We start from the raw sequence: 24,967 nt of genomic DNA on the forward strand, positions 1-24,967 counted from the left end.
CAATGCTGATCTCTCTCATTACTTCCTACCAGTTGTACATGTCCCAATACAACAGGACCTTGTTCACGAAGACTCAGGAATTTGCTGAAGCCTTACCTCTGCAATTCCAGGACCGGCTTCATGCCCTAGCACAAAAAGGCCTAGATCCTGACAGACATGAAGTACGTTCTGCATATGACATCTTCAGCACTGTCTCCAGAGTTATGGTGGTAGGAATTAGTGCGAGGAGATGGGCCTGGCTAAAGTCTTCAGACCTCATACCAGAAGTACAGGACAGGTTAGCTGACTTGCCCTGTGCTGGGGATAATCTTTTTGGAGAAAAGATTCAAGAAGCAGTAGCGCAGCTCAAGGACCACCAAGAGACTCTGCGCCAGCTCTCCTTACTGCCTTCTGATCTCTCTTCCAAAATATCTTTTAGGAGAGACTCCAAGAGACAAGTCTACCGGCAAAGGAGATACTATCCCCCGGCGTCCAGGGGTTGGCCTTCTAAGCCTTACCAAAAAGGCCAATCCAGGCAACTTTGAATACAGAAGTCACAGCCAGCCCCCCAGCCAGGTCCAGTGTCTGGCTTTTGACTCCTTCCTAGAGAGCAGTACCCAGCCTCCACTTCCGGCTATTCCCATCGGTGGCCGGTTGTGCCACTTCTCCAAACCTTGGCACACAGCCACCACAGATCAGTGGGTACTCGCTGTAGTAACTCAAGGTTACCACCTCAACTTTCTTTCTGTTCCACCAGATTCCCCACCTCAGCTGACATGGGGAACATCTGACCACTCATCACTCCTGGAGCAGGAGGTTTCCCTCCTCCTCTGGTCCCAAGCAATAGAGCCAGTGCCCCTTTCCCATCAGGGGCAGGGGTTCTATTCCTGATATTTCCTGATACCAAAAAAGTCAGGTGGTGTTCGCCCAATACTGGATCTTTGCACCTTAAACAAATACCTACAAAGAGAAAAGTTCAAGATGGTGACCTTGGGTTCTCTTCTTCCCCTTCTCCAAAGGGAAGACTGGCTCTGCTCTCTAGACCTCCAGGACGCCTACACACACATTTCAATTACTCTGTCACATCACAGATTCCTGCGGTTCCTAGTAGGTCCAAAACACTTCCAATATCGAGTGTTACCATTTGGCCTAGCATCTGCCCCACGAGTCTTCACCAAGTGCCTCGTAGTGGTAGCTGCCTTTCTCAGGAGTCAAAGTGTCCACGTCTACACCTATCTCGACGATTGGTTGATCAGGGCTCCCATTCAGCAAACTGCACTGACGTCCCTACGTCTCACTTTGCATACCTTGATCTCCCTAGGGTTCCTCATAAACTATCCAAAATCCAGGCTAGTTCCTTCTCAAACCCTGTCGTTCATAGGGGCTGACTTGGACACTCCAAAAGCCTTCCTACCTCAGAATCAAGCTCTCACGCTCGCTTCTCTGGCCCATTGACTGCAGTCTCAACAACATTCAACTGCATGTCATTTTCTGGTCTTACTGGGTCATATGATCTCCTCTGTGCATGTCACTCTCATGGCTCGCCTTGCCATGAGAGTAATGCAGAGACTCTAAAATCGCAGTGGATTCAGTCTTCTCAGCCAATGTCCACATCAACAAGCAGCTCCACTTATCGCTGGCCTGGTGGGCAGACCAGTTCAATCTGCTATAAGGCCTTCCATTTCAGGTTCCAGAACCTCAAATAACCTTGACAACAGATGCTTCCAGCCTCGGCTGGGGTGCACATGTTGGAAACTTGCAAACTCAGGGCATTTGGTCTCCAGAGGAAGCCAAACACCAAATAAATTTCCTGGAGCTTTGTGCAATCAGATATGCTCTCAGGGCTTTTCAGGATCACCTTTCCAACCAGGTCATCCTGATTCAAACAGACAACCAGGTGGCCATGTGGTACATCAACAAGCAAGGGGAAACGGGCTCCTACCTTCTGTGTCAGGAAGCTGCAAAGATATGGGCGGGAAGACCTTTCCCACTCGATGTACCTCAAGGCCACCTACTTGCTGGGAGTGGACAATGTGTTGGCAGACAAGCTGAGTCACACTTTTCAACCGCACGAGTAGCAGACTCAATATTCCAATGTTGGGGTTACCCTCACATAGACCTCTTTGTGTCAATTCACAATCGCAAAGTAGGGAACTTCTGCTCTCTCACATAAGAAATTGCCATGCTGGGTCAGACCAAGGGTCCATCAAGCCCAGCATCCTCTTTCCAAAAGAGGCCAATCCAGGCAACAAGAACCTGGCTAGTACCCAAACACCAAGAAGATCCCATGCCACTGATGCCAGTAATAGCAGTGGCTGCTATTCTCACAGCCAACACCCGCAGCCAAAATACTCTTTCTCCCTCTCGCGGGCCAGGAGTCTCCTTTATGCGTACCCTCCACTTCCACTCATTTCAAAGACTCTCATGAAGTTGCGAAGGGACAAGGAGCTAATGATTCTGATAGCCCCTCATTGGCCACGCCAGGTCTGGTTTCCAATTCTCCAAGTACACTGGCAAATCCCTCTGGGGAAGGACCCGCTTCTGATCACTCAGAACAACGGCTGCCTTCATCACCCCAACCTCCAGGCCCTATCCCTGACTGCCTGGATGTTGAAAGGTTAATACTTCAAACTCTTAACCTTTCAGAGCCGGTTTCCCGTGTCCGAGTAGCTTCACGAAAGCCTTCCACAAGGCAGTCTTATCATTACAAAAGGAACAGGTTTACGGTATGGTGTACTTCCAGGTCCATCGATCCGTTCACTTGTTCCACACCGAAATTTCTGAACTATCTCTGGCACCTATTAGTCAGGCCTCAAAACTTCTTCTATCAGGGTACATGTCAGTGCAGTAGCCGCCTTCCATAAAGGTGTCGGGGATGTACCCATGTCAGTACAACCCCTTGTAACACGCTTTTTGAAGGCCTTGCTCCACCTTAAACCTCCACTGTGCCCTCAGGCCCCTTCCTGGGACCTCAACATGGTTTTGGGGCAGCTCATGAAACCGCTGTTTGAGCCTCTCCAATCCTGTGATCTTTGCTATCTCACCTGGAAAGTGATTTTTCTTTTGGCGATCACATCCGCTCGCAGAGTTAGTGAGTTACAGGCCTTAGTCACCTACCCGCCTTACACTAAACTTCTGCATGATAGGGTAGTATTCCGCACTCACCCTAAGTTTCTGCCTAAGGTAGTATCGGAGTTTCATATCAATCAATCCATTATACTACCCACCTTCTTTCCCAGGCCCCATTCAAATCCAGGAGAACGGGCTCTGCATACCCTTGACTGTAAACGTGCTCTAGCATTCTATCTAGACCTTACAGCTGCCCACAGGAAATCCACTCAATTGTTTGTTTCCTTCGATTCCATCAAATTGGGTAAACCCGTGGGTAAGCAGACTCTCTCCTCTTGGTTAGCGGACTGTATTTCCTTCTGCTACCAGCAGGCAGGCATTCCGCTTCAAGACCGTGTTAAAGCACACTCTATCAGGGCCATAGCAACATCAGTAGCGCACCTAAGTTCGGTGCCGCTTGCTGACATCTGTAAGGCTGCTACCTGGAGCTCTCTCCACACCTTCGCAGCCCATTATTGTTTAGACAAGGCTGGCAGACAAGATTCCATCTTCGGCCAGTCTGTGCTACGCAACTTATTTGCGAACTGAGGTACCAACATCCTTCCGCCAACCCAGTAGGGTTCAGGATGCCCTCTACCAAATTCCACCCCAGTTCTTGTGCCTGTTGCACGTCTTTGGGTACATTTAGTGCATTGCTCGGGCATCCTCAGCTCGGTACTCACCCATATTTGAGGACTACCATTCTGCTTGTCCTGTAAGAAAGCAGAGTTGCTTACCTGTAACAGGTGTTCTCACAGGACAGCAGGAGGTTAGTCCTCACGAAACCCGCCCGCCACCCCGCAGTGTTGGGTTAGTTTACGATTTCTTATTTTATTTTCGCATGCATTTTTACTATAAGACGAGACTGAAGGGGGACCCCTGCTGGATGCAGGGTTGGTGCTATGCTGGGCATGCCCAGTAGGTGCCAGTCAAAGTTCTAGAAACTTTGACAAATGTGTTCCATGATTGGGCTCCATCCTGATGATGTCACCCATATGTGAGGACTAACATCCTGCTGTCCTGTGAGAGCAACTCTGCTTTATGTATTTTAGTGTGCTGAATCCAAAAATCACATCAGTTTCCTCCAATCACGTTTGGTTTTTCCACAAAACGCTATCTACTCATAAATTCTTATAGCAATAACGTAACATTCTTATTTAGATATGCTGAATACGCAAAAAGATAATTAGAGGTAGATTTTAAAAGGATGCGCGTGGGCGTACATGTGAGCGTGCTACCTGGCGCGCAAACATGTACATCCGATTTTATAACTTGCACGCGCAAGTTATAAAATCAAGGGTCTGCGCGCACAAGGGGGTGCACAATTGTGCACCTTGCATGCGCCAAGCCACGTGGCCTGTGAGGGAACTTCCCTTCCCTCTAGCCTGACCTTCCCACCCCTTCCTCTAACCTCCCCCCCCCCCCCCCAGCCCTACTCTAAACCCCCCAAAAGTTTTATCCTACCACCGCCCCTTTTTGCAAGCCCCGGGACTTACACGTGTTGTTGGGCCTTTTCAAAATAGGCCCGGCACGCGTAACCCCCCTACACACATAAGGCTTTTAAAATCCGCTCCTTAATGCGCAGAAAGAATGCTGAATATGCAACCAGTATAACCAATAGGGAGACTGCTTATTAAACAAAGTTATATCGATGCTTCTAGGACAACAAAGCATTTGCACAAAATTTCCTTGCTTCTTGTGCCTTTGGGATAGCCGAGCAAAGGCAGAACATTATACAAGGAAAGAATGGCCCACTAGAGAGAAATTTAAGATAGGTGAAAAGAATATTAAGAATGAACCACTTGTTATCCTCAAAGTGTTGCTCCCATTGAAACATAGAAATGACGGCAGAAGAAGACCAAACGGCCCATCCAGTCTGCCCAGCAAGCTATGCGCATTTGTTCTCATACTTACCTGTTACTCTTGGCTCTTAGTAACCTTTTGGTTCTATTTCCCTTCCACCCCCACCATTAATGCAGAGAGCAGTGTTGGAACTGCATCTATGTGAAATATTTAGCTTAATTAGTTAGGGGTAGTAACCGCCGCAATAAGCAAGCTACACCCATGCTTATTTGTTTTCCCAGACTATGTAATTCAGTCCTTTTTGGTTGTTGTCTGTATATAGATCCTCTTTTCTTCATTCCCCCTGCCATTGAAGCAGAGAGCTATGCTGGTTATGTGTGAAGCATCAGTCTTTCTCCCCTGCCGTTGAAGCAGAGAGCTATGCTGGATATGCATTGAGAGTGAAGTATCAGGCTTATTTGGTTTGGGGTAGTAACAGCCGTAACAAGAAAGCTACTCCCTGCTTTTTTGTGAATGCAAATCCTTTTTCCCACATTCATTCACGTCCTCTAGACTTTATGGATCCACAGTGTTTATCCCACACCCCTTTGAAGTCCTTCACAGTTCTGGTCTTCACCACTTCCTCTGCCCATTGCATATAAAATTGGGACTCATGAAACAGTTCATTAGGGCTTTAGATGAAGATGGTGAGTGCTTCAAGTACCTGTGTACCAAATTTCCTGCTCTTTCACATGAGAAGTTGAAAGCTGGCATATTTGATGGCCCGTAAATTAGGCTTCTAATCAAAGACAGAGAATTCCTCAATACCATGAAAACCATAGAAAAGGATCCTTGGCCTGCTTTTTTTCTGATGTGATTACAGACTTTCTTGGCAACTTCAGGGCCGAAAATTATAACCTTTTAGTTCAAAATTTGTAGACTGCTTTTCATAGACTGGGATCAAACATGAGTGACAAATTGCATTTCCTTAATTAGCTACCTGATCTACTTCCCCTCAAATCTTGGAGCTATGAGTGAAGAACAAGGAGAATGCTTCCATCAAAACATCAAGACCATGGAACATAAATATCAAGACAGATGGAACACAAACATAATGGCAGACTACTGCTGGTGTTTACACCATGACAACCCTGATCATAACTATTCCAGAGCATCCAAAAAGAGAAAATTTCTCCCTAACAATTCAAATTTACACAACTTTTGCTCTCTTGCTTAGACTGTACTAGTTTTTTTGCATGAAACAAATGTATTACGTGCTATCGCTTCTTCAGAACTTCTTATTTATTTATTTGTTGAGTTTTATATACCGTCGTTTGGTGTAGCCATTACAACAGTTTACAAGATTCAAACAGATTAATGGTAGTTTAACATTTGCTAATCGATGAAACAACGGGAGGGTTCAGGGGAAGGGGGGAAAGAAGGAAGGGAGGGATAACATGGGGGTTAAATTGACAGTTTTGAGTTTGGAGGGTAATACAGACAGTGTAATTTGTTAATCTTAGAGACAGTTCCTTTGTAGAGTTCATCATAAGTTCATTGTTGTATGAAGATGGTTGTTGCTAGTTGTTGTTTTGTTCTTGCGTGGGTTTGGTTGGTAGTGCTGATTAGTGTTTGGTTGTTGTGTTATTTGATTGTCAATGTAGACTTTGTTGCATAACCATGTTTTCAGATCCTTCTTGAATGTTTTAAGGTTTGTTTGTGTTCTCAAATCTTTTGGTAGGGAGTTCCATATTTTGGGGCAGGCAATGGAGAACGCTCTATCTCTTGTAGTTGCTAGGTGAGCATTTCTGATGGGCATTTAGAGGGGTTATTTTTAAACCAGTTTGTCCTTGATGCTTGATATTGATATGCCCTTGATATTCGACTTTATAATCTTTAATCAAACATTTCTGATTTGTGAAAAAATTTGACGTATTGCATATTTTTTTGCTTCATATTTTGGAATCAGCACCTTTCATTTGGCAAAATCAACAAAAATAATTAGGTCAACAGAAAACCTTTTTTCAAATGTTAGACCAGTACTATTATTATCAGTTTAGTTTCATGTTTTAGTTCTTTTAGAATTCTGGGCTGGATTCCATTTGGTCCTGATGATTAGTTTGTCAATCTGATCTAATACATCCTCTATCATCACAGATATTTGTTGTAATTGCTCAGACTCTCCACCATTAAAGAATGTTTCTGTTGTGGGTATGTTCCCAACATCTGAATTCATTCAGTTTTTCTTCTATTTCCTTGTCCTCCCTGAGCACCCCTTTTGCCCATCTTGCTGTCCAGCTAACACCCTTATAGGCTTTTTGGTTCAAATGTACCTGAAAAAGACTTTTAGTTGTTACCTCACTGGCAAGCTTTTTCTTAAAGTGTCTGTTGGCCTGTCTGACTACTGTTTTAAATATAACTTGCCATGCTTATTCTCTTGCCTGTTTTCTTCATTTGAGTCTGCTTTTAGCTTTATCTGCCTCCTTCACATCATCATTAAACCATGCTGGCAGTTATTTGGTCTACCTTCAACTTTTTATAATGTAAGGAATATATTTTATCTGAGCTTCAAAAATGGTATTTTTAAACAATATCCATGCCTCATGCAAACTTTTAACACTTGCAAAAGTTCCTTTCACTTTTTTCTAAGTTGAAAAAAAAATTACAAAATAGAAAAGTAATTTTCCTACCAAAAAATATTTTCCACTCGGTGGAAATCCACATGGGGAATCTACTTGTTATGAGAAAGCAAAGTTGTTTACTTGTAACAGATGCTTTCTGAAGACAGTAGTTTACCAGTCCTACAAACTCTTCCTTCACCCTTTCATCATTCTCTCCCCCAACCTAAGCTATTATATGGAATTCAGTAGAGCCTTGTAGCTGTAGTAGCTCAGGAACAACCATATATGTGCAGTGAAAGGCTTTTATGCCCTTCTAGAAATCTCTGGAAGAATCTGTCCATTTTGCACCAAGTACAGCCACCAGACTAAATGTATGTGATCAGTAAACTGTCTTCAGAAAATGTTACTTTGCTTTCCTCTTACAGCATAATGTCCCTTACTTGTTGTTATGTATCTATTTTCCCTTTATCACAATGTTACTATTTCTGACCCTTTCTTTTACAGGAACGGGAAGACGAGCTAAGAGCCATGGCACGGAAGATTAGGATGAAGTAAAACATTAATTTCTCTTATTTGGGGGGGGGGGGTGAATGTTTGTTTTGTTTTTGCCAGCTCAGTTTGTAACTGTACTGTGCACTAATTTCTGTATATAGTTTTAATGTAAATAGTTTTGATGTAAGGGCTCCCCCCTAATTTCAATTATATGTTTCCTAGTTCAGTATATTATCTGTTTTATGTAAGGGCCCCGCCCAATGGTTTTGTGTTCACTGTAAACCGATGCGATGTGCGAACGGTCATCGGTATAAAAGAAACGTTAAATAAATAAATAAATAAATAAATAAACTGCATTTATTTCTTGCCCAGGGAGAGAGAACGGAGAGAGAAAGAGAGGGAGGAATGGGAGAGACAATACAGCAGACAGAGCCGATCCCCTTCGCCCCGATACAGTAAGTGCCTCCTACAGGATTACTCCTTAAAACATACCATTTCCATGTTAAAATAATGAAACTAAAATTCTCTGACAAGGACTGAATTAGCCGTAATACGTAAGTGATGTCATCTGACAGCGTCGAAATGACAACTGAGCCCAGAACAAAAGCTCTACTGAGCATGTGTGGTAGTTACCTTGGGAATGCTGCCTCATGAGCTCCTCAGTCAGATTTTCTCATGCTACAGCCTGGACATGTACCTCTCTATTCATTTTTCTTTTAGGCTTCTCAGGCCACCTTTTTGTTTTTTGGCCTCGCTGCCTTGGCAACCCCTCAAAAGCACTTTTCACTGCTTGAAAGAAAAAGAGAAAATGCCAGGCTCCAAAAAGCCAGTCAGCAACTTAAAGGACTGTGTCTGCAGACACAAGATGTAAGTTACTGATGGCCACAACATTTGTTTTAGGTGCCTGGGTCTCTATCATGTCTCTGCCATGTGTCTCACAGAATGCAGAGGAACTGAGCCTACAATGTGGCAGAGCTTTAGAAGCAACGAAGCTAGTCTTCCTCGGCTGGTGGTGAGTCAGCCAAGGGCTCCACTTTTGAGACTCTTCCTTCTACCCAGGCAGCTTTGGGGGTCCAGCAGGCCAGGGAAGCATCAAACTTCTGGCCATTCTGTGGCTTCAACAAGTAAGCCAGCATAGATTTCCTCTTTGCCACAGGCGTAGGACCCCAACACATCGGCTAGAGACAAGATCACTGCCTTCTCAGATCCATCATGTTCTATCAGTGCATACTACACAGACACCGCCATGGGGACCAGAAGGAGACACATTCTAAGCTCCCTCTTCCTTGGTGGTGTAGACACTACTTTCTACAGTGGTAAAGACTGGAATGGCTGGAGTTCCTCCATGGAGCTCAGGGGAGACATCCCAGAGTGATGACCCTATACTGGTTTCAGAGGAGGATGACGCTTCACCAGCACTGGGCCAGGGCACACATCCACCTGTGGATCAGATGATGGAACTAATCAAATGTTTCTTCACTTCATTAGCTAATCAAAATGGGCAATGTCATAGCCGACCGTGCTTCAAGCTTGACTGTACTCCTCAGGGAGTCCCATTCACTTCTACCCCCCGTACAAGAGCACTCACTGGTGCTTCCTGCTCTCAAGTTTAGTCCTTAGGCATCAGACGGATTCTGTACATTATCAGAGAACCCAACAGATGGTACTCCTCCCAGGCCAGGTCTCTGCCACATTCACCTGTTGTGGTTCACTGAAATAAGAATGCTTAAAGCCAACAGCTGTAAAGAAAACAAATTCTACAAAATAATATAAGGTATACCTTGGAAAAAGAGGCAGTGTGCTATACAAAGCACCGATATAACACACTCAAATGATTTTACTGATGATATGGCTATATATAGTATTTCTCCACTTATTTTATCCACTCCTAAAATAGATTACATAATTGCCACAATTTCTGTGATTGGTTTTCTATTATAACAAATAATCTGAAATGACATGGTAAATTTGCTTTCGGCTTACATACTAATTATCCTTGTCGTGTGTGTAGATGAGGTTCGCAATTAAATGGAAGTTAAACTGGCTTTGTTTCAGTTAAAAAATGTTCTAAACTTAGATAGAATAACTGGCCTCATATCTGTTCAAAAATGTTCTATAACCTTGTAGTTCAGCATTTTTTATCTAACTTATAGAATCGTTTTGCTAGGAAAACAAGTACAAAACTGAGACTGCTTATGATCAAAAATAAAAAAACTTTAATGTCTGTGATGGTGGCTTGTAAGCACTACAACACATTGCTGTCTCCATCAGGTTTTGGATAAGTGTACCTCCACTGATTCAGGTTTCATAGGCATTCCTTCGGACCCATTACCAGATGTCCTGGAATATTCCTCTCCACCAGAGGATCTCTTCTGCTCTTAGATTCTTTGATAAACTGCGAAAAGTCATTAGGGTTCATGTATAAAAGGGTAAGGACCCTCAAATTGGGGTGTTTGACATCCTCCATGTTTTGGAAAACCCCTCGGAGCCAGCAGCCCTACTGGTTTGCCAAATTCTATGCAACATCCAAACAAAAATGTGGGAAAACTCAGCTTCTTGTCAACCAGTGGTGACAAGCACTGGGATGGTCAACTTCCACACTAATCAGTAGTAATGGAATCTGCCCCACAGAAGGCAAAGAAATCCAGAGCTTTCACTAATGCCCCTCCCTTGGATCATTCCTTTCGGAAGATGTTCTTCCAAAGCATGATGCTTAATTTATGTATTTAAATTTATATTCCACCTATACACAGAGCCCTAGGTGGGTTAAAAGAAAAGAAAAGAAATTTAAATATCCCAAGATGGCGACAGAGTGCTAGCACCGTGAGCGTGGTGCTCTTACTTTGAGATTTTTTCTTAAAGAAATTTCTTTGAAAATGCCCGATTTGGTCAAAAAGAGGCGAGCTCGGGAAAGGGCCATCCCTGGGGCTTTACCCGAGACGCCATGAACTGGCCCGATGGAAGCCCATGTTCTTAGAGGAGCTGTGACATCGGGTGAGGAGACGAGGGAGCAGGGAACAGAAAGTGAGGAGATGCGTTCCCTGCCGGACTCTGAGACCACGCTGTCCCCGATGGTGAGGGAGGCGCCGAGGAATCCAGCGCTGGTGCGAGCCCCGGATGGAGACCCGGAAGCTCTGCGTGCTGTAAGTGCTGGCAGAGAGAGCCGGGCAGGAAGTCTCCCATCAGAAGAGAGCATAATGGAACAACCACCCAGAGGGCTTGAAGCGCTTTTCGGCAGCCCAGACGGAGGTGAATCGGAGCCACCGGCGCTTTCATCAACGCCACAGCAGATAAGTTTGATAATTTCCTCCTTTCACCCGCAGAGACCAGAGCAAATAACTTTGGAATCCTTGTGGGAGGCTATTGTTGGGCTGGGCAAATTAATGATTAAACAGACTGAGCTGATTACTCTTAAAATGGAAGACCATGAGGCGCAAATTAAATCACTGGAAAATACTGTCAAGGTTATGCATAGTCAAGATTCTGAGAAGAAGGTACTACTTAATTCTGTGAAAAATCAACATGAGCTCCTAGTAAAAGATAATTTGGCCTTGTTAAATAAAATTGAAAATATGGAGAACTTACTAAAAAATAAGAATCTTCGTATAATTAATTTCCCCAAAGTTTCATATGTTTTGCCAAGAGATATGTTTAGTAAATATCTCCAGGAAATTTTGAAGGTACCTCCTGATCAAATTCCACTGCTTACTCGTGTATTTTATGTTGCCTTGAGGGGCAGTTTAAAAAGAGAAGCCTCTGGAGGGACTATCAACCCCCTGAGAGAATCAGAGGAAGTAAAAAATGGAGTAACTGGCTTAAATATTACAGATCTTTTGGAACTATCTGATCAAGCCCAAGCAGAACCGGCTACTCTGATAGTCAATTTTGCATTGGAGATGGATAAGGAATGGATTTTGAAATTATTCTTTAAACACCTTTTAGAGACATTTATGGGAATGCAAGTGAGGATATTTCCAGACGTTTCTAAATCTACACAGAAAAGGAGAAAACAATTTCTATTGCTGAGACCTCGAGTTATACAGATGGGGCATATTTTACACTAAAATTTCCCTGCAGATGTTTAAGTTAAACGATAAATTGTTTCTCTTTTCCTGTCTGATAAGCAAGTGGCTCCGTTGCCTAATTAAGTCTGAGTATGTTCCACCTCACGTAGTAATATAAATGTGCCACATGCTAACTCTTGCCGATGCTATGATTTCGATTTTGATTTGTATATTGTTAGGATAGAAGTCTTCTTAGATCTTTTATGGTGGACTTGTAAAATGTATACTTAGATGGTGGTATTCTTAGGTTAGTTTTATATGAAATTTATGTTGTATACATTTGATTTATTGTCAAGAGAATTATCTTGATTTAATTTGTTAAACTCAATAAAGAATACATAAAAAAAGAAATGTAAACATAAAATACAATGTGCACTTAAAATAAAACAATAAAAGCAGAAAAGCTGAATACCAGTTTCCACTATGTTTTATATTCATTAATAATAGTCTGCACAGACCTGTTTAAATAGAAAGGTCTTCAAAAGGAAAATTGGTTCTTACCTGTGATTTTCATTCCTGTAGTACCAAAGATCAGTCCAGACCCTGGGTTATGTCACCAATCCAGCAGAGGGAGGCAGAGAAAACATTCTAATGACTCTGACGTATACCCTGGAGCACCACCTGCAGTCAATCAGTATTGACCAGTATCAAAGCAGAAATTTAACTGCTAACATATTAACTAGCTCTCTAATCAGGAGAACAAATTTCCAACTCACAAATCCTAAATGGAAGCAGAATCCCAAAAAAAAAATCTTGGGAATAAACAAAAAAATATTAAGAAAAATAGACCGCATGAAAGGCGGTTTAATCACCCAAACAGTGAATGAGCGGACTCTCTGAAAAGATAACTATAATACAGAGACATAAAGGGTGGGCATCTGGACTGATCCATGGTACTACAGGAACGAAAATTAGCAGGTAAGAACCAATTTTCCTTTCCCTGTACGTACCTGGATCAGTCCAGACCCTGGGATGTACCAGAGCTGATTCCGAAGGCTGCCGAACTTGGAGCGTGAACATCCAAGCGGTAATGACGAGCAAAAGTATGCAACAACTTCCAAGTCGCTGCTTTACAAATCTCCTGAGGAGAAACTAACTGACATTCTGCCCAAGAGGTAGCCTGTAACCTAGTAGAATGAGCTCTCAACCCTTCAGGAAGGTCACGATGAGCTAGAAGATAAGCTGAACGAATTGTCTCTTTTAACCAACGAGCAATTGTAGCCTTCGAAACCTTATGACCTTTGCGAGGGCCACTCCACAAAACAAACAAATGATCAGACAATCGAAAATTGTTTGTAACTTCAAGATAACACAACAGAGCTCGTCGTATATCCAATTTTTTAAGATCCCTAGAGGAAGGATACAAATGATCTAAACACGGAAAAGCCGGAAGCTCTATGGACTGATTTAAATGGAAAGAAGATACTACCTTAGGTAAAAAAGGTGGTACAGTCCATAATGAAATTCCTGTATCAGAAATTCTAAGAAAAGGCTCTCTGCAAGACGAGGCCTGCAACTCTGAAATTCTATGAGCTGAAGAAATGGTCACAAGAAACACAACCTTCAATGTGAGATCCTTCAAAGTCACATGATTAAGGGGTTCAAAGGGAGCAGAACACAGAGCCCTAAGAACCAAACTCAAACTCCAAGCAGGACAAGGATTCCGAAATGGAGGATGTAGATGTTGCGCACCTCTGAGAAAACGCGCTACATCCGGATGCACAGCCAAGGATAATCCCTGAACCTTACCACGAAAACATCCAAGCGCTGCCACTTGTACCCGTAAGAAACTACAGGACAAACCCTTGGCTTAAACCGTCTTGTAAAAAAGATAAAATATTGGATACAGAAGAGTGAACTGGATCTATTTGATGCTCATTACACCAAGATTCAAAAACCTTCCACACCCTTGCATAAGCCAAAGATGTAGAAGGTTTTCTAGAATACAATAAAGTAGTCAATACAGCATCTGAATAACCTTTATTCTTTAACCGACGCCTCTCAAAAGCCATGCTGCTAGAGAGAAGCGTTCGACCTCTTTCAAACAAACCGGACCCTGAGACAGAAGGCACGGAAGATCTCGAAATCGAAGGGGACCGTCCAGTGCTAGTCTGACCAGGTCCGCGAACCACGGACGACGAGGCCACTCCAGAGCCACTAAGACAACGTCGACTTGTTGAACTTCTATCCGACGCAGAACCTTGCCGATCAGAGGCCAGGGAGGGAACACGTAGAGAAGAACATCCCTTGGCCAAGGAAGTACCAGAGCATCTACTCCTTCCGCTCCTCTTTCCCTCCTGCGGCTGAAGAACTAAGGGGCTTTGGCATTCTGAAATGTGGCCATGAGATCCATTGCCGGAGTGGACCATCTGTGGCATATCATTTGATAGGCTTCCTCGCACAGTTCCCACTCGCCTGGGTTGAGATGATGCCGACTGAGAAAGTCGGCTTGAATGTTGTCCACCCCGGTAATGTGTGAGGCTGCGATGCTGAGCAGATGTTGCTCTGCCCAGGCGATCAGCTGTTGTGCTTCCTGAGCTACCAGGAAGCTTCAGGTTCCTCCCTGACAGTTGATGTACGCTACCGTGGTCCCTTTATCGGAAAGAACCCATACCGACTTCCCGCAAAGGAGAGGTTGAAGAGCAATTAAGGCTAAACGAACCTCTCTGGTCTCTAAAAGATTGATCGACCACTGCGCTTCCTCTTCGGACCACTGACCCTGAACAGATGTATTCTGAAATACCGCCCCCCAGCCTGAAAGACTGGCATCGGTAGTGACCACAGTCCATTTCGGAATCTCTAGCGGTACACCTCATTGCAGATTCGCTGTCTGCAACAACCAATCTAGGCTGGAATGAGCCGTCTCTGTAAGAGGAAGGGGAAGGTGGTATAGTTCCGAAACCGGATTCCAGCGTGAAAGCAATGCAGACTGAAGTGGTCTCATGTGCGCAAAAGCCCAGGGAACCAACTCCAGAGTAGAGGTCATTGAACCTAAAACTATCAAGTAATCCCGCACACAAGGAATAGGAATAGACTGTAAGTCTCGAATTTGTGATTGAAGCTTGAGAAGGCGATGCTCCGGAAGGAACACTATCCCTTGACGAGGGTCGAACCGTGCACCCAAAAACTCCAGAGATTGGGAAGGTAATAGGTGACTCTTGTCTTCGTTGATCACCCAGCCTAGAGACTGCAAAAGGCTGATTACCCTGTTGATTGTATAATAACAAAGAGATTCCGACTTTGCTCGAATCAACCAGTCGTCCAGGTACGGATGTACCAACAGGCCCTCCTTCCTGAGTTGAGCGGCCACCACAACCATTATCTTGTTAAATGTTCTGGGAGCTGTGGCTAATCCGAACGGGAGAGCCCTGAATTGATAATGTTGCCCTAGAATGCAAAACCTGAGAAACTTCTGATGATCGGATCGAATGCCGATATGAAGATAAGCTTCAGTAAGGTCGATAGATGCTGGAAATTCTCCTCTGTGAACCGAAGCTATGACAGATCGAAGAGTTTCCATCCGGAACTTTGGAATCCTTAGACAACGGTTGACCCTTTTGAGATCGAGAATGGGACGAAAGGTTCCTTCCTTTTTGGGAACGATGAAGAAAATTGAATAACGACCTTTCCGATGTTCAGATGTTGGAACTGGAACTATAGCTCCTAGGTCGCTTAAATGCTGTAGCGAGTCTTGGATTATGAGACACTTTTGTAGGGAAGAACACAGTGAAATTAAGAACAAGTGGTGAAGCCGCCGAACAAAATATAAAGCGTAACCTTGATCTACCACTGATAGAACCCATTGATCCGACGTACATCTGGCCCATTCTTCGTAAAACAGAGACAGCCTGCCCCCTATGACGGGAACCGGAGAAAGGACCGGCCTTATCTCATTGGACAGACTTTGTGCCTCCTGAGACTTGGGAAGCTCCAGGTCTACCAAAGCGGCAGCCACGAAAGGACTGAGACCAATTCTGTTGTCTACCTGAAGACTGTTTAGCTGGAGGAGCCGACGGACGAGAAGAACGAAATCTTCTGTTAGACTGAAAACGAGAGCGAGATGAAAAAGAGCTTCTAGGTCTAGGACGGTCCTCTGGCAATTTGTGCATCTTATTTTCCCCTAGTGACAAAATTAAATCTTCCAATTCCTTACCAAATAATAATTTTCCTTTAAAGGGTAAAACCCCTAATTGAGCTTTGGAGGATGCATCTGCGGACCAATTCCTCAACCAGAGAAGTCACCGTTTCTCTACAAAAAACCCTAGAATTCTGGAACAACTGCCTTCAGTCCATCAACAACCTGCTCATAAGCCTTAATCTAATTCTTAATACCAATAAGACCGAAATACTCCTCATCTCACAAGACAGTAAATATACAATGTCCAACTCACACTTCACTCAACCATCCTTTTCCTTCCAAGTCAGAAACCTCAGAGTCGTCATAGACAATCAATTAAACCTAAAGAGATTCATTAATAATACCACCAAGGATGGCTTCTATAAATTGCAAATCCTAAAACGGATCAGACCGCTCCTCCACTTCCAAGACTACCGCTCAGTTCTCCAGGCAATCATTTCTCAAAAATAGACTACTGTAATTCACTTCTACTCGGCCTCCCAACTAACACCATTAAACCCTTACAAATGCTCCAAAATGCTTCGGCTAGGATTCTGACTAAGACCAACATAAGAGATCATATTACCCCTGTCTTGAAGAACCTACACTGGCTCCCAATTAAGTTTAGAATCACTTAAAGTTCTGACTATCATACACAAATCCGTTCACAACCTCATCCCACTGGACCTCAACATACCTTTTCGACTACACGTACCATCCAGACCGGTAAGAGCAGCCTATAGAGATTCTCTCCTCGCTCCACCCATCAAAACCGCTCTAAATAAACAAGCAAGCTCTTTCCACAGCGGGCCCTGCAGAATGGAACTCTCTACCTCCAGAACTCCGGCAAGTACAATGCCTGATCACCTTCAAAAAGAGACTCAAAACTTGGCTATTCGAACAAGCATTTAATTAAAGCCAAGAATTTACTCTTACCTCACCTAACCATGCTTCAGACTCTCCATCAGATTACCGATAAGATTATATAGTAGAGTAACATTACAACTGTACATTCCTTAATCACATTTATATACCCCATACTCAGTATATTAAATTAATCAAATACACACCCAGTAATATAGCCAAGCTAGCAAAAGAATCGTATTATATTATTATTTATACGTTTGGTCTTATTACCCTGTTTAATCCAAGTCTTTTTCCCCTGTTTAATGTAATCGCACTCTTACATGCTTGTTTATTGTTATAATGTAAACCGAAGTGATACGTAACTTTGCTACATGAACTTCGGTATATAAAAAATGTTAAATAAATATCAATATATAATTTACAACTTGTGCCTTCTTGAATTAAATGATTGTTTATAGTGGAATTTTTTCGCTATTTGATTGTTTTTTCAATGATAGATTTTGAAATTCAAATAGACCAGATCCAGAGCACAGCCCTGATCTAATTTTCTGGTCACCCAATCAAGAAATTGATCAAATTTGTCTAAAAGAGTCTCCTTGTATTAAAACCATGCTGCTTTGGATTCTGATTCCCACTGGATTTAAGATATTTCATTATCTTTTCCTTCATAATGACTTAAACGATCCAGTCAGGGCGAGAGCCCGCTCACTCTTTACTTATAAGGGAGCTGTGTGGAGGAAGCCAAAAATCAAAACAAAACGGAGAACTGAAGAAAATAAAACAAGATCGGGAGAGAACTGAAAACCAAAAAATAAAAAAACAAAGAAAAGAATTCACATCGCGGTGAGTGAGAACTACGCCCCCCCAAAAGCTCCCAGCCAATCAGAAGGCAGCGGGAAGAACTTTAAATGTAAGCGCTCACCAACGGCGTCCCTCTCTACTGCCCCCACTCCCGATTTCAACTCTGTCACCACCTCCTCTGCCGGGGCTCGAACGATCCAGCCGGGGCGAGAGCCCGCTCACCCTTTACTTATAAGGGAACCGTGCAGAGGAAGCCAAAAATCAAAACAAACCAGAGAACTGAAGAAAATAAAACAAGATCGGGAGAGAACTGAAAACCAAAAAATAAAAAAACAAAGAAAAGAATTCACATCGCGGTGAGTGAGAACTACGCCCCCCAAAAGCTCCCAGCCAATCAGAGGGCAGCGGGAAGAACTTTAAATGTAAGCGCTCACTGACGGCGTCTCGCGCCAGGCGTCGCGCGTCCGAAGGGGCGCGACCTAAGGGGCGTGCCCCTTAGTGCACCCCTTTGTGAGACCCAGTCCCAGGACAAGAATATCTGCACCTATACAACCTTTTTTCCTACCACAACATTAATTCAATTCCCTGAGATCTTTACAGTTTTACTCTCCGCATTCATACAGATCTCATCAATCAGCCCTCAGCACTCATCAACTGACCTCATTCAGCCTCCAGCTATCATCACCCATACCTCATTCAGCCTCAATCAACTTCCAACATTCATCACCCGGACCTCATTCAGCCTCCAGCTATCATCACCCATACCTCATTCAGCCTCAATCAACTTCCAGCATTCATCACCCGGACCTCATTCAGCCTCCAGCTATCATCACCCAGACCTCATTCAGCCTCAATCAACTTCCAGTACTCATAACCCAGACCTCACTCAACCCCTAGCACAAACTCTCCAAAGATGGCGACACCAACTAACCCTCATCTTCAAAACAGACACAGACACCTAATAAACATCCCTCTAATGAAAAATAACAAAAACATACTTTGTCTCACCTTCCTCCTCATCAATGCTCAATCTTTAACCAAAAAACACATGCTAATATCAGACATATTACAAGAAAAAAACCCTGATTTCATTGCCATAACAGAATCCTGGTTCAAAAATACCGATCAAGTACTTCTGAACCAACTTGATAACAGTGACTTGATACCTTTTCAATCCATCGCAATTACCAAAGAGGAGGTGGTCTACTCCTTCTTATAAAAAAAATCTTTGAATGAAAATGATCCCACATAACCTCCCAAAATAATATGAAATAGCTCTCTTCGACTCAATATCTGCAAATTTGCCTAGTATATTGCCCACCCAAACTTCTAGATAGTAACATCTCTCCGCTCCTTGAATTCCTTATTACAAACATCAACATGAAAAAACCAACTATCATTCTTGGCGACTTCAACCTCCATACAGATGCCAACCCCAGATCACTAAACTGCGAAACCCTACTAGACATGCTATCAAGCTTAAATTTCATCCTACAAGTGAATAACCCCACACATAAAGCAGGACACACTCTGGACCTGATTTTCACCAATAGTTTTTTCTCAGATACATCCATTTCATACAATCCAGTCCCCTGGTCTGATCACCATCTCTTACTATGCAAGACTCAAATGAATTACAACAACTCAACCAAAAATAATGAAACACAAAAAATCTTCAAATACTGACCACCATTTCAAACTGATCTTCTCCTACAATAGCTGGGACATCAACTAGCAAATCTAGATCTATCAAACATAAACAACGCTATCCAATCCTGGTCTCAAATCACTGAAGAAACCGCAAACAACATTAACCCAGAGAAAGTCAAACGACTAAAGAACAAAAAAGAACAACAAAATCCTTGGTTCAATACCACTCTAAAAAACATGAAAACGTCCCCCAGGAAAATCGAAAAAGAATGGCTAAAAAGCAAACAGCCCGTATCACAACAGAGAATACCGCACACAACTAGCTGCCTACAAAAAATCAATCCAGAACACAAAACGTGACTACTACGGTAAAAAAATAAAAAACTCCACCAACAAATCCAAATCTCTGTTCAACATAGTAAACAACCTCATCGCCGATAACATCAACCCCAACGCAACCGTAACCAAAAATTTAAGCCAAGATTTAGCTATCTTCTTTAAGAACAAAATCTCCAAAATAACTGATGCCTTCAACACCCCATCAATCATTCAAAATCAAATTTCAACAAACAACATATCTCCGTGGCTTGATTTCGAACCTATCTCCAATATGGAAACAGAAAAAATGCTGAGAAAAATAAACCCAGCGCATCATGACTTGGACACCATACCCACCCGAGTACTAAAGGAAATCGCTCATCCCATAGCCCCGACAGTCGCAGCAATCATTAACAAATCACTCGAGGAAGGCGAGCTTCCTACCAAGCTAAAAATTGCTACAATCACGCCTTTACTAAAAAAGAAAAACCTCAACCCAGAAGACTTAAACAATTACCGCCCAATTTCTAACCTACCCCTTTTTGCTAAATTGACGGAGAAGGCGGTCCTGAAACAACTCAACGAACATCTTGATGACAACAAAATACTTTATCCCACCCAACACGGATTTAGGAAAAACTTCAGCACAGAAACCCTCCTTCTCAACCTTTCTGATACCATACTAAGAGGCTTCGATAACAAACTAGGGTACCTAAGGATCCTCCTTGACCTCTCCGCAGCCTTTGACACAGTGGACCACAAAAGGCTTCTTTCTAGTCTAGAAATCATTGGGCTCGCGGGCAAAACCCTAAGTTGGTTCACCTCTTTCCTTAAAAACAGGTTTTTCAAAGCCTCCTACAACAACAACTCATCTGATGCTATCCCCCTTGAAACAGGAGTACCTCAAGGGTCTGCACTATCGCCCATACTATTCAATATCTACCTTCTACCTTTATGCCAACTCCTATCAAGCCTAGGCATCACTTACTACATGTACGCTGATGACATACAACTCCTCATTCCAATCTTTTCCTCCATAGAAGATGCAATGTCAAGAGCAGCCTCACACCTTGATGCAATTCGAAACATGCTAATCAACCTAAAATTGTTTAAATAGGAGCAAAACTCAATGTATTCTAATCGTAAGAAAAAACTCAGGATCAATAACCATACCACCCTTCCAAATTGACAACATTCGCATTCAACTTAAAGACAACGTAAAAGACCTAGGCATATGGTTAGACAATGAACTAAACTACAAAAAACACATTACAACAAGAACAAAAGAGGGCTTCCATAAACTCCAAATACTCAAACACCTAAAACCACTGCTTCACCCCCATGATTTCAGAACCGTCTTACAAGCCCTCATCTTTACCAGTCTGGACTATTGCAACTCTCTCCTGATTGGTCTACCTAAAACGACCTTAAAACCATTGCAGTTACTTCAGAATGCCACTGCCAGAGTCCTGACTGGTAAAAGAAAATCTGACCACATAACCCCCATACTCAACAATTTACATTGGCTACCGGTAGAGAAAAGAATAGAATTCAAAGTTCTTACAATTCTGCACAAAACAATTCATAAAGCAGACTACACAGCCCTGGATAACATCATACATATACATAGGTCACTTCGTACGACAAGGACAACAAGTAAACTTCAACTAGAGGTTCCATCACTTCCACATGCCAAACTGTCCTCCACAAGAAACAGAGCCATCTCCATCATTGGCCCAAAATTATGGAATTCATTACCTCATCACCTGACCTCTCAAGAAAACATTAAATCTTTTAAAAAAGATCTTAAAACCTGGCTACTCAGCCAAACTCTCATAGACAGCACACTCAAAGACTGCATAGGATAAATCTACAGTCCCCTCCCATTGCATGCAATCTCCCTCCAATGACTACCTTTCTGACTCCCAGAAACCTTCTCGATTTTTCTCTGCAGCAGCTGGCCCCTTACATGACTGAGCACTGATATATACCTAATTTTATTGTATATCTTGATTGGTTTAAGCTTTTGTTCTATACCAGTTTCCGTTTTTCTGTTAAATGCTTTAAATGTAACAGGTTGTTGTAAATGTAAACCGGAGTGAAGGCAACTTCTGCTATACCTCGGTATATAAAAAAATGCAAATAAATAAATAAATAAATAAATAAAAATAATTAATTAATTAATTTTCCCACCAATTAAGTCATACTAACTGGCCTGAAATTTCTAGCCTTCATCCTGGAAACAGCACAGCCACCCGCTCCAATATTACCACTGCTGCACTTACATATACACCTCTACCTCCACTGCCAAGTCAGCTGTTATCCTCTTCAAAACCTAGGTCTGATGCTGCTTAGTGCCTCGGGAAGCAGCAAACCATGGCTCAGTTGTCAAGGAAGGGGTGAGTCAGAAAGCAAACTGTGAATAGTCCCTGATTTCTATGTTCTAAAATGTCCCTTTTATTTTTCAGGTCGAGAATACAATTCATCCAGAAGGTGAGATTTTGTCTTCCTTTACTGCTTGGATTTATATACCCCACAGATGGGTTACTTGAATTTTACAGTCTAAAGAAGGGTCATTTGAATTATAAACTTCTTGTTACAAGAGGGAAAATTATATGATTGCCAAAAAACCAGCAGTAGTTAAACCTTTAACAGAAAAACATCTTTGGGCTCAGAGATTACACAATTGGAGCCCAGTCTGTTTCATTCCCTTCCAAACTGATTGAAAAAGGAGAGGCTATTCAACTAGGGAGTCAAATAAATGAATATCAATGATTAGACTAAACAATAGGGTTTCAGGAAATATTGTACTGAAATGCTGTTGATTTCCTGTTAAATGATTTATGCACTGCAAATAAGAGTTCAGACTATTATTGGGATTGCTTGATACTGTTGATTATGAAATATTGCTTGCATGTCTAGAGGCCATAGGCATTCAGAGCAATTACATTAGCTTACGTACAATTTTTTTAAAGGAGTTCTCAGCATTATGGGGAATTGTGTGTAACCCCCTGTCCATCTAGGGTCACCTTCTCAGCTAAGGGGCACCTGGGATAACTTACCCAAAGTGAGGAAATCAATCTCAGCTGGGTCATGGGCTGAGGACAGATGAACTGTAGGGCCAAACTGAGTCAAGAACACTCACACAGACATCTCACAAATTCACTGTCCTCTACAGAGTATGTACACCAAGAAGAAGATAATTTATTTCAGTCAATCCAAAAACTGTACAAATCACACTTCCAGAAAAAAAATCAGTTTTACTCTCGATCCTTTTCAGAGTTCAGAACAAAGTGAATTACAGTTCTATGTTCAAATCTCTCTTCAGCCTTGAACTAGGCCTCACTTCCTTAGCATCCACAACCAGGTCCGACGCAACCGGGTGTGCATACCATGCATTTTCACGGGATGGCACACCCAGGGGAGGCAGCGAGCCAGCAGCAGTAGGAGAGGCCACGGGGCCGTCGGCAGTCGAAGGATGTGCAAGCCACCAACACTCAAGCTGCCGGCAGCCATCGGAGAGGCCCGACTCCATTTGCGTGTGCTTGCACGCCTGCATGCACACAGCTCCCGCCTCCCCCCCCCCCCCCCCAATCAGGAAGGCCCGTGAAAGAAAGACGGTGGGGGGGGGGGGGCAGGAGAAGGATGCTCAGCACGATGGTTTGCCTAGGGCGGCTGAGCTCCTCGCATCAGCCCTGGGGGTGGAGGGGGGAAGCAGCATGGAAATTGTTTGCACGGGGCAGCACAATCGCTAGCACCAGCCCTGTCCACAACAGTTTAAATCCAATTTGTTACAACTTTTAGAATGGCTGCAAAGCAACTCACTCCTTTTCTGTAGATGGAATGCAGCTCCCCAACCCAGCTTAGAGTCTCCAGTCAGGCACATGCTCTTTTCTGATACTGAATTAATTCACTCTGTAAACTCCAAGATTAACTTTTTCAAATGTTTCCTCACATTTCTCAGGCTTTCTGAGACACCTGTGGGATATCTCTGCCCAACTCTTTCTCCTTTCCACTATAACCCCAAGAGAGAGTCTCAACTGCCTCGTCTCCTGGCTTGGTGACTCTGAAAGAGTCCTAGCCAAGGATAATACTGTATACCAGTCAATTAACCCCGCCCAAAGGGGCTGAGCTAGACTCTGTCAAGGATTTTTAACAACAGATAACCTTTTGTTAACTGGAACTTTCCCTGCTCCTCCACCCACTCTAGTATTTCCCTTAGGGGAAAATCACATGAAACACAATACATTCTTTTTGTAGCACATGGGTGTTACATGTGTAGTAGAGTTCAACAGGGAACAGTGTTGTCTCTGATCTTATTCAGTATGGGCCTGATTTTCAAAAATATTTCATGCATAAAACATGTTTTTTATGCACGTTAAATGGGCTTTTAGAAAATTGTCCCAGGGTTGTGTACATAAAAGTACATGCGAAAACAATTTTACATGTACTTTTGCATATACTAGAAAGAGGCATGCCTGGGGACGGAGTTGGATTGGAGAAATCATTCATGCGCATACTCTTGATTTGCAAAAGTATGCATGTAAATGTACGCATACATATTTTCGCCTGCTCCCAAGCAAGTGGAAATGTGTGCACTTATATCGCAGTGGGTTCCTCATACACTTGCTGATTTTCAGAGTGGACTGTGTGGACAAAATGCAAGTCCACTTTGAAAATGTGGACTGAAACCTGTATGTACTTTCTACATGCAGACTTCAGGCCTATGCAAGATGTTATAAAACTATCCTCAACATTTTTAAAATCCTTAATGAATTTAGTGAGTCAGTTGAACATTGTTTAATTCAATTGTATACCAAAAAACGGAAGAGTGTTAAATCATCTCAAGCAACAATATGCTCAAATAGTAATAAGAAACACATATGACAGCTGCTAAGCATAAAAAACTTTAGAGATTGGGTAGGACAAATTAGATTGCTTCCTATAACTCTAAAAGCAGAGTTTGTATCTTAATTCACAAAGCTGTCCCTCTGGTCATACATAATACACAAGCAGACCCTGATGGACGAGTGGTATTATTGGAATGTTCTCTAAATAGGAGATGGCTAGTGCTTATCAATGCATATGGCCCTAACAAAGAACAGAACCAATTTTATAGAGCACTAGTGCAGTGCATAATCAAGCGGGGATTTGAATACATGACTGGA

At 42.9% G+C, this 24,967-nt stretch overlaps 1 protein-coding gene across 7 annotated transcripts in view; it reads left to right on the top strand.

Annotated features, from left to right (window-relative positions):
* The window catches only part of CLASRP (CLK4 associating serine/arginine rich protein), a 531,120-nt gene that overhangs the window by 494,881 nt on the left and 11,272 nt on the right, over nucleotides 1-24,967 (top strand). For 4 of the 7 annotated variants that reach the window (XM_029620007.1, XM_029620008.1, XM_029620009.1 and 1 more), the window contains 3 exons: nucleotides 7,995-8,041; nucleotides 8,355-8,437; nucleotides 22,268-22,292. In XM_029620007.1, the coding sequence (XP_029475867.1) occupies nucleotides 7,995-8,041; nucleotides 8,355-8,437; nucleotides 22,268-22,292 (155 nt within the window). Of the gene's footprint in view, nucleotides 1-7,994; nucleotides 8,042-8,354; nucleotides 8,438-22,267; nucleotides 22,293-24,967 lie in introns of those variants that run through there. The other 3 variants (XR_003859212.1, XR_003859213.1, XR_003859215.1) reach the window with 3 other exon arrangements.

Source organism: Rhinatrema bivittatum, chromosome 11, assembly GCF_901001135.1.
Source record: "Rhinatrema bivittatum chromosome 11, aRhiBiv1.1, whole genome shotgun sequence".
In the NCBI taxonomy this organism is placed as follows: domain Eukaryota; kingdom Metazoa; phylum Chordata; class Amphibia; order Gymnophiona; family Rhinatrematidae; genus Rhinatrema; species Rhinatrema bivittatum.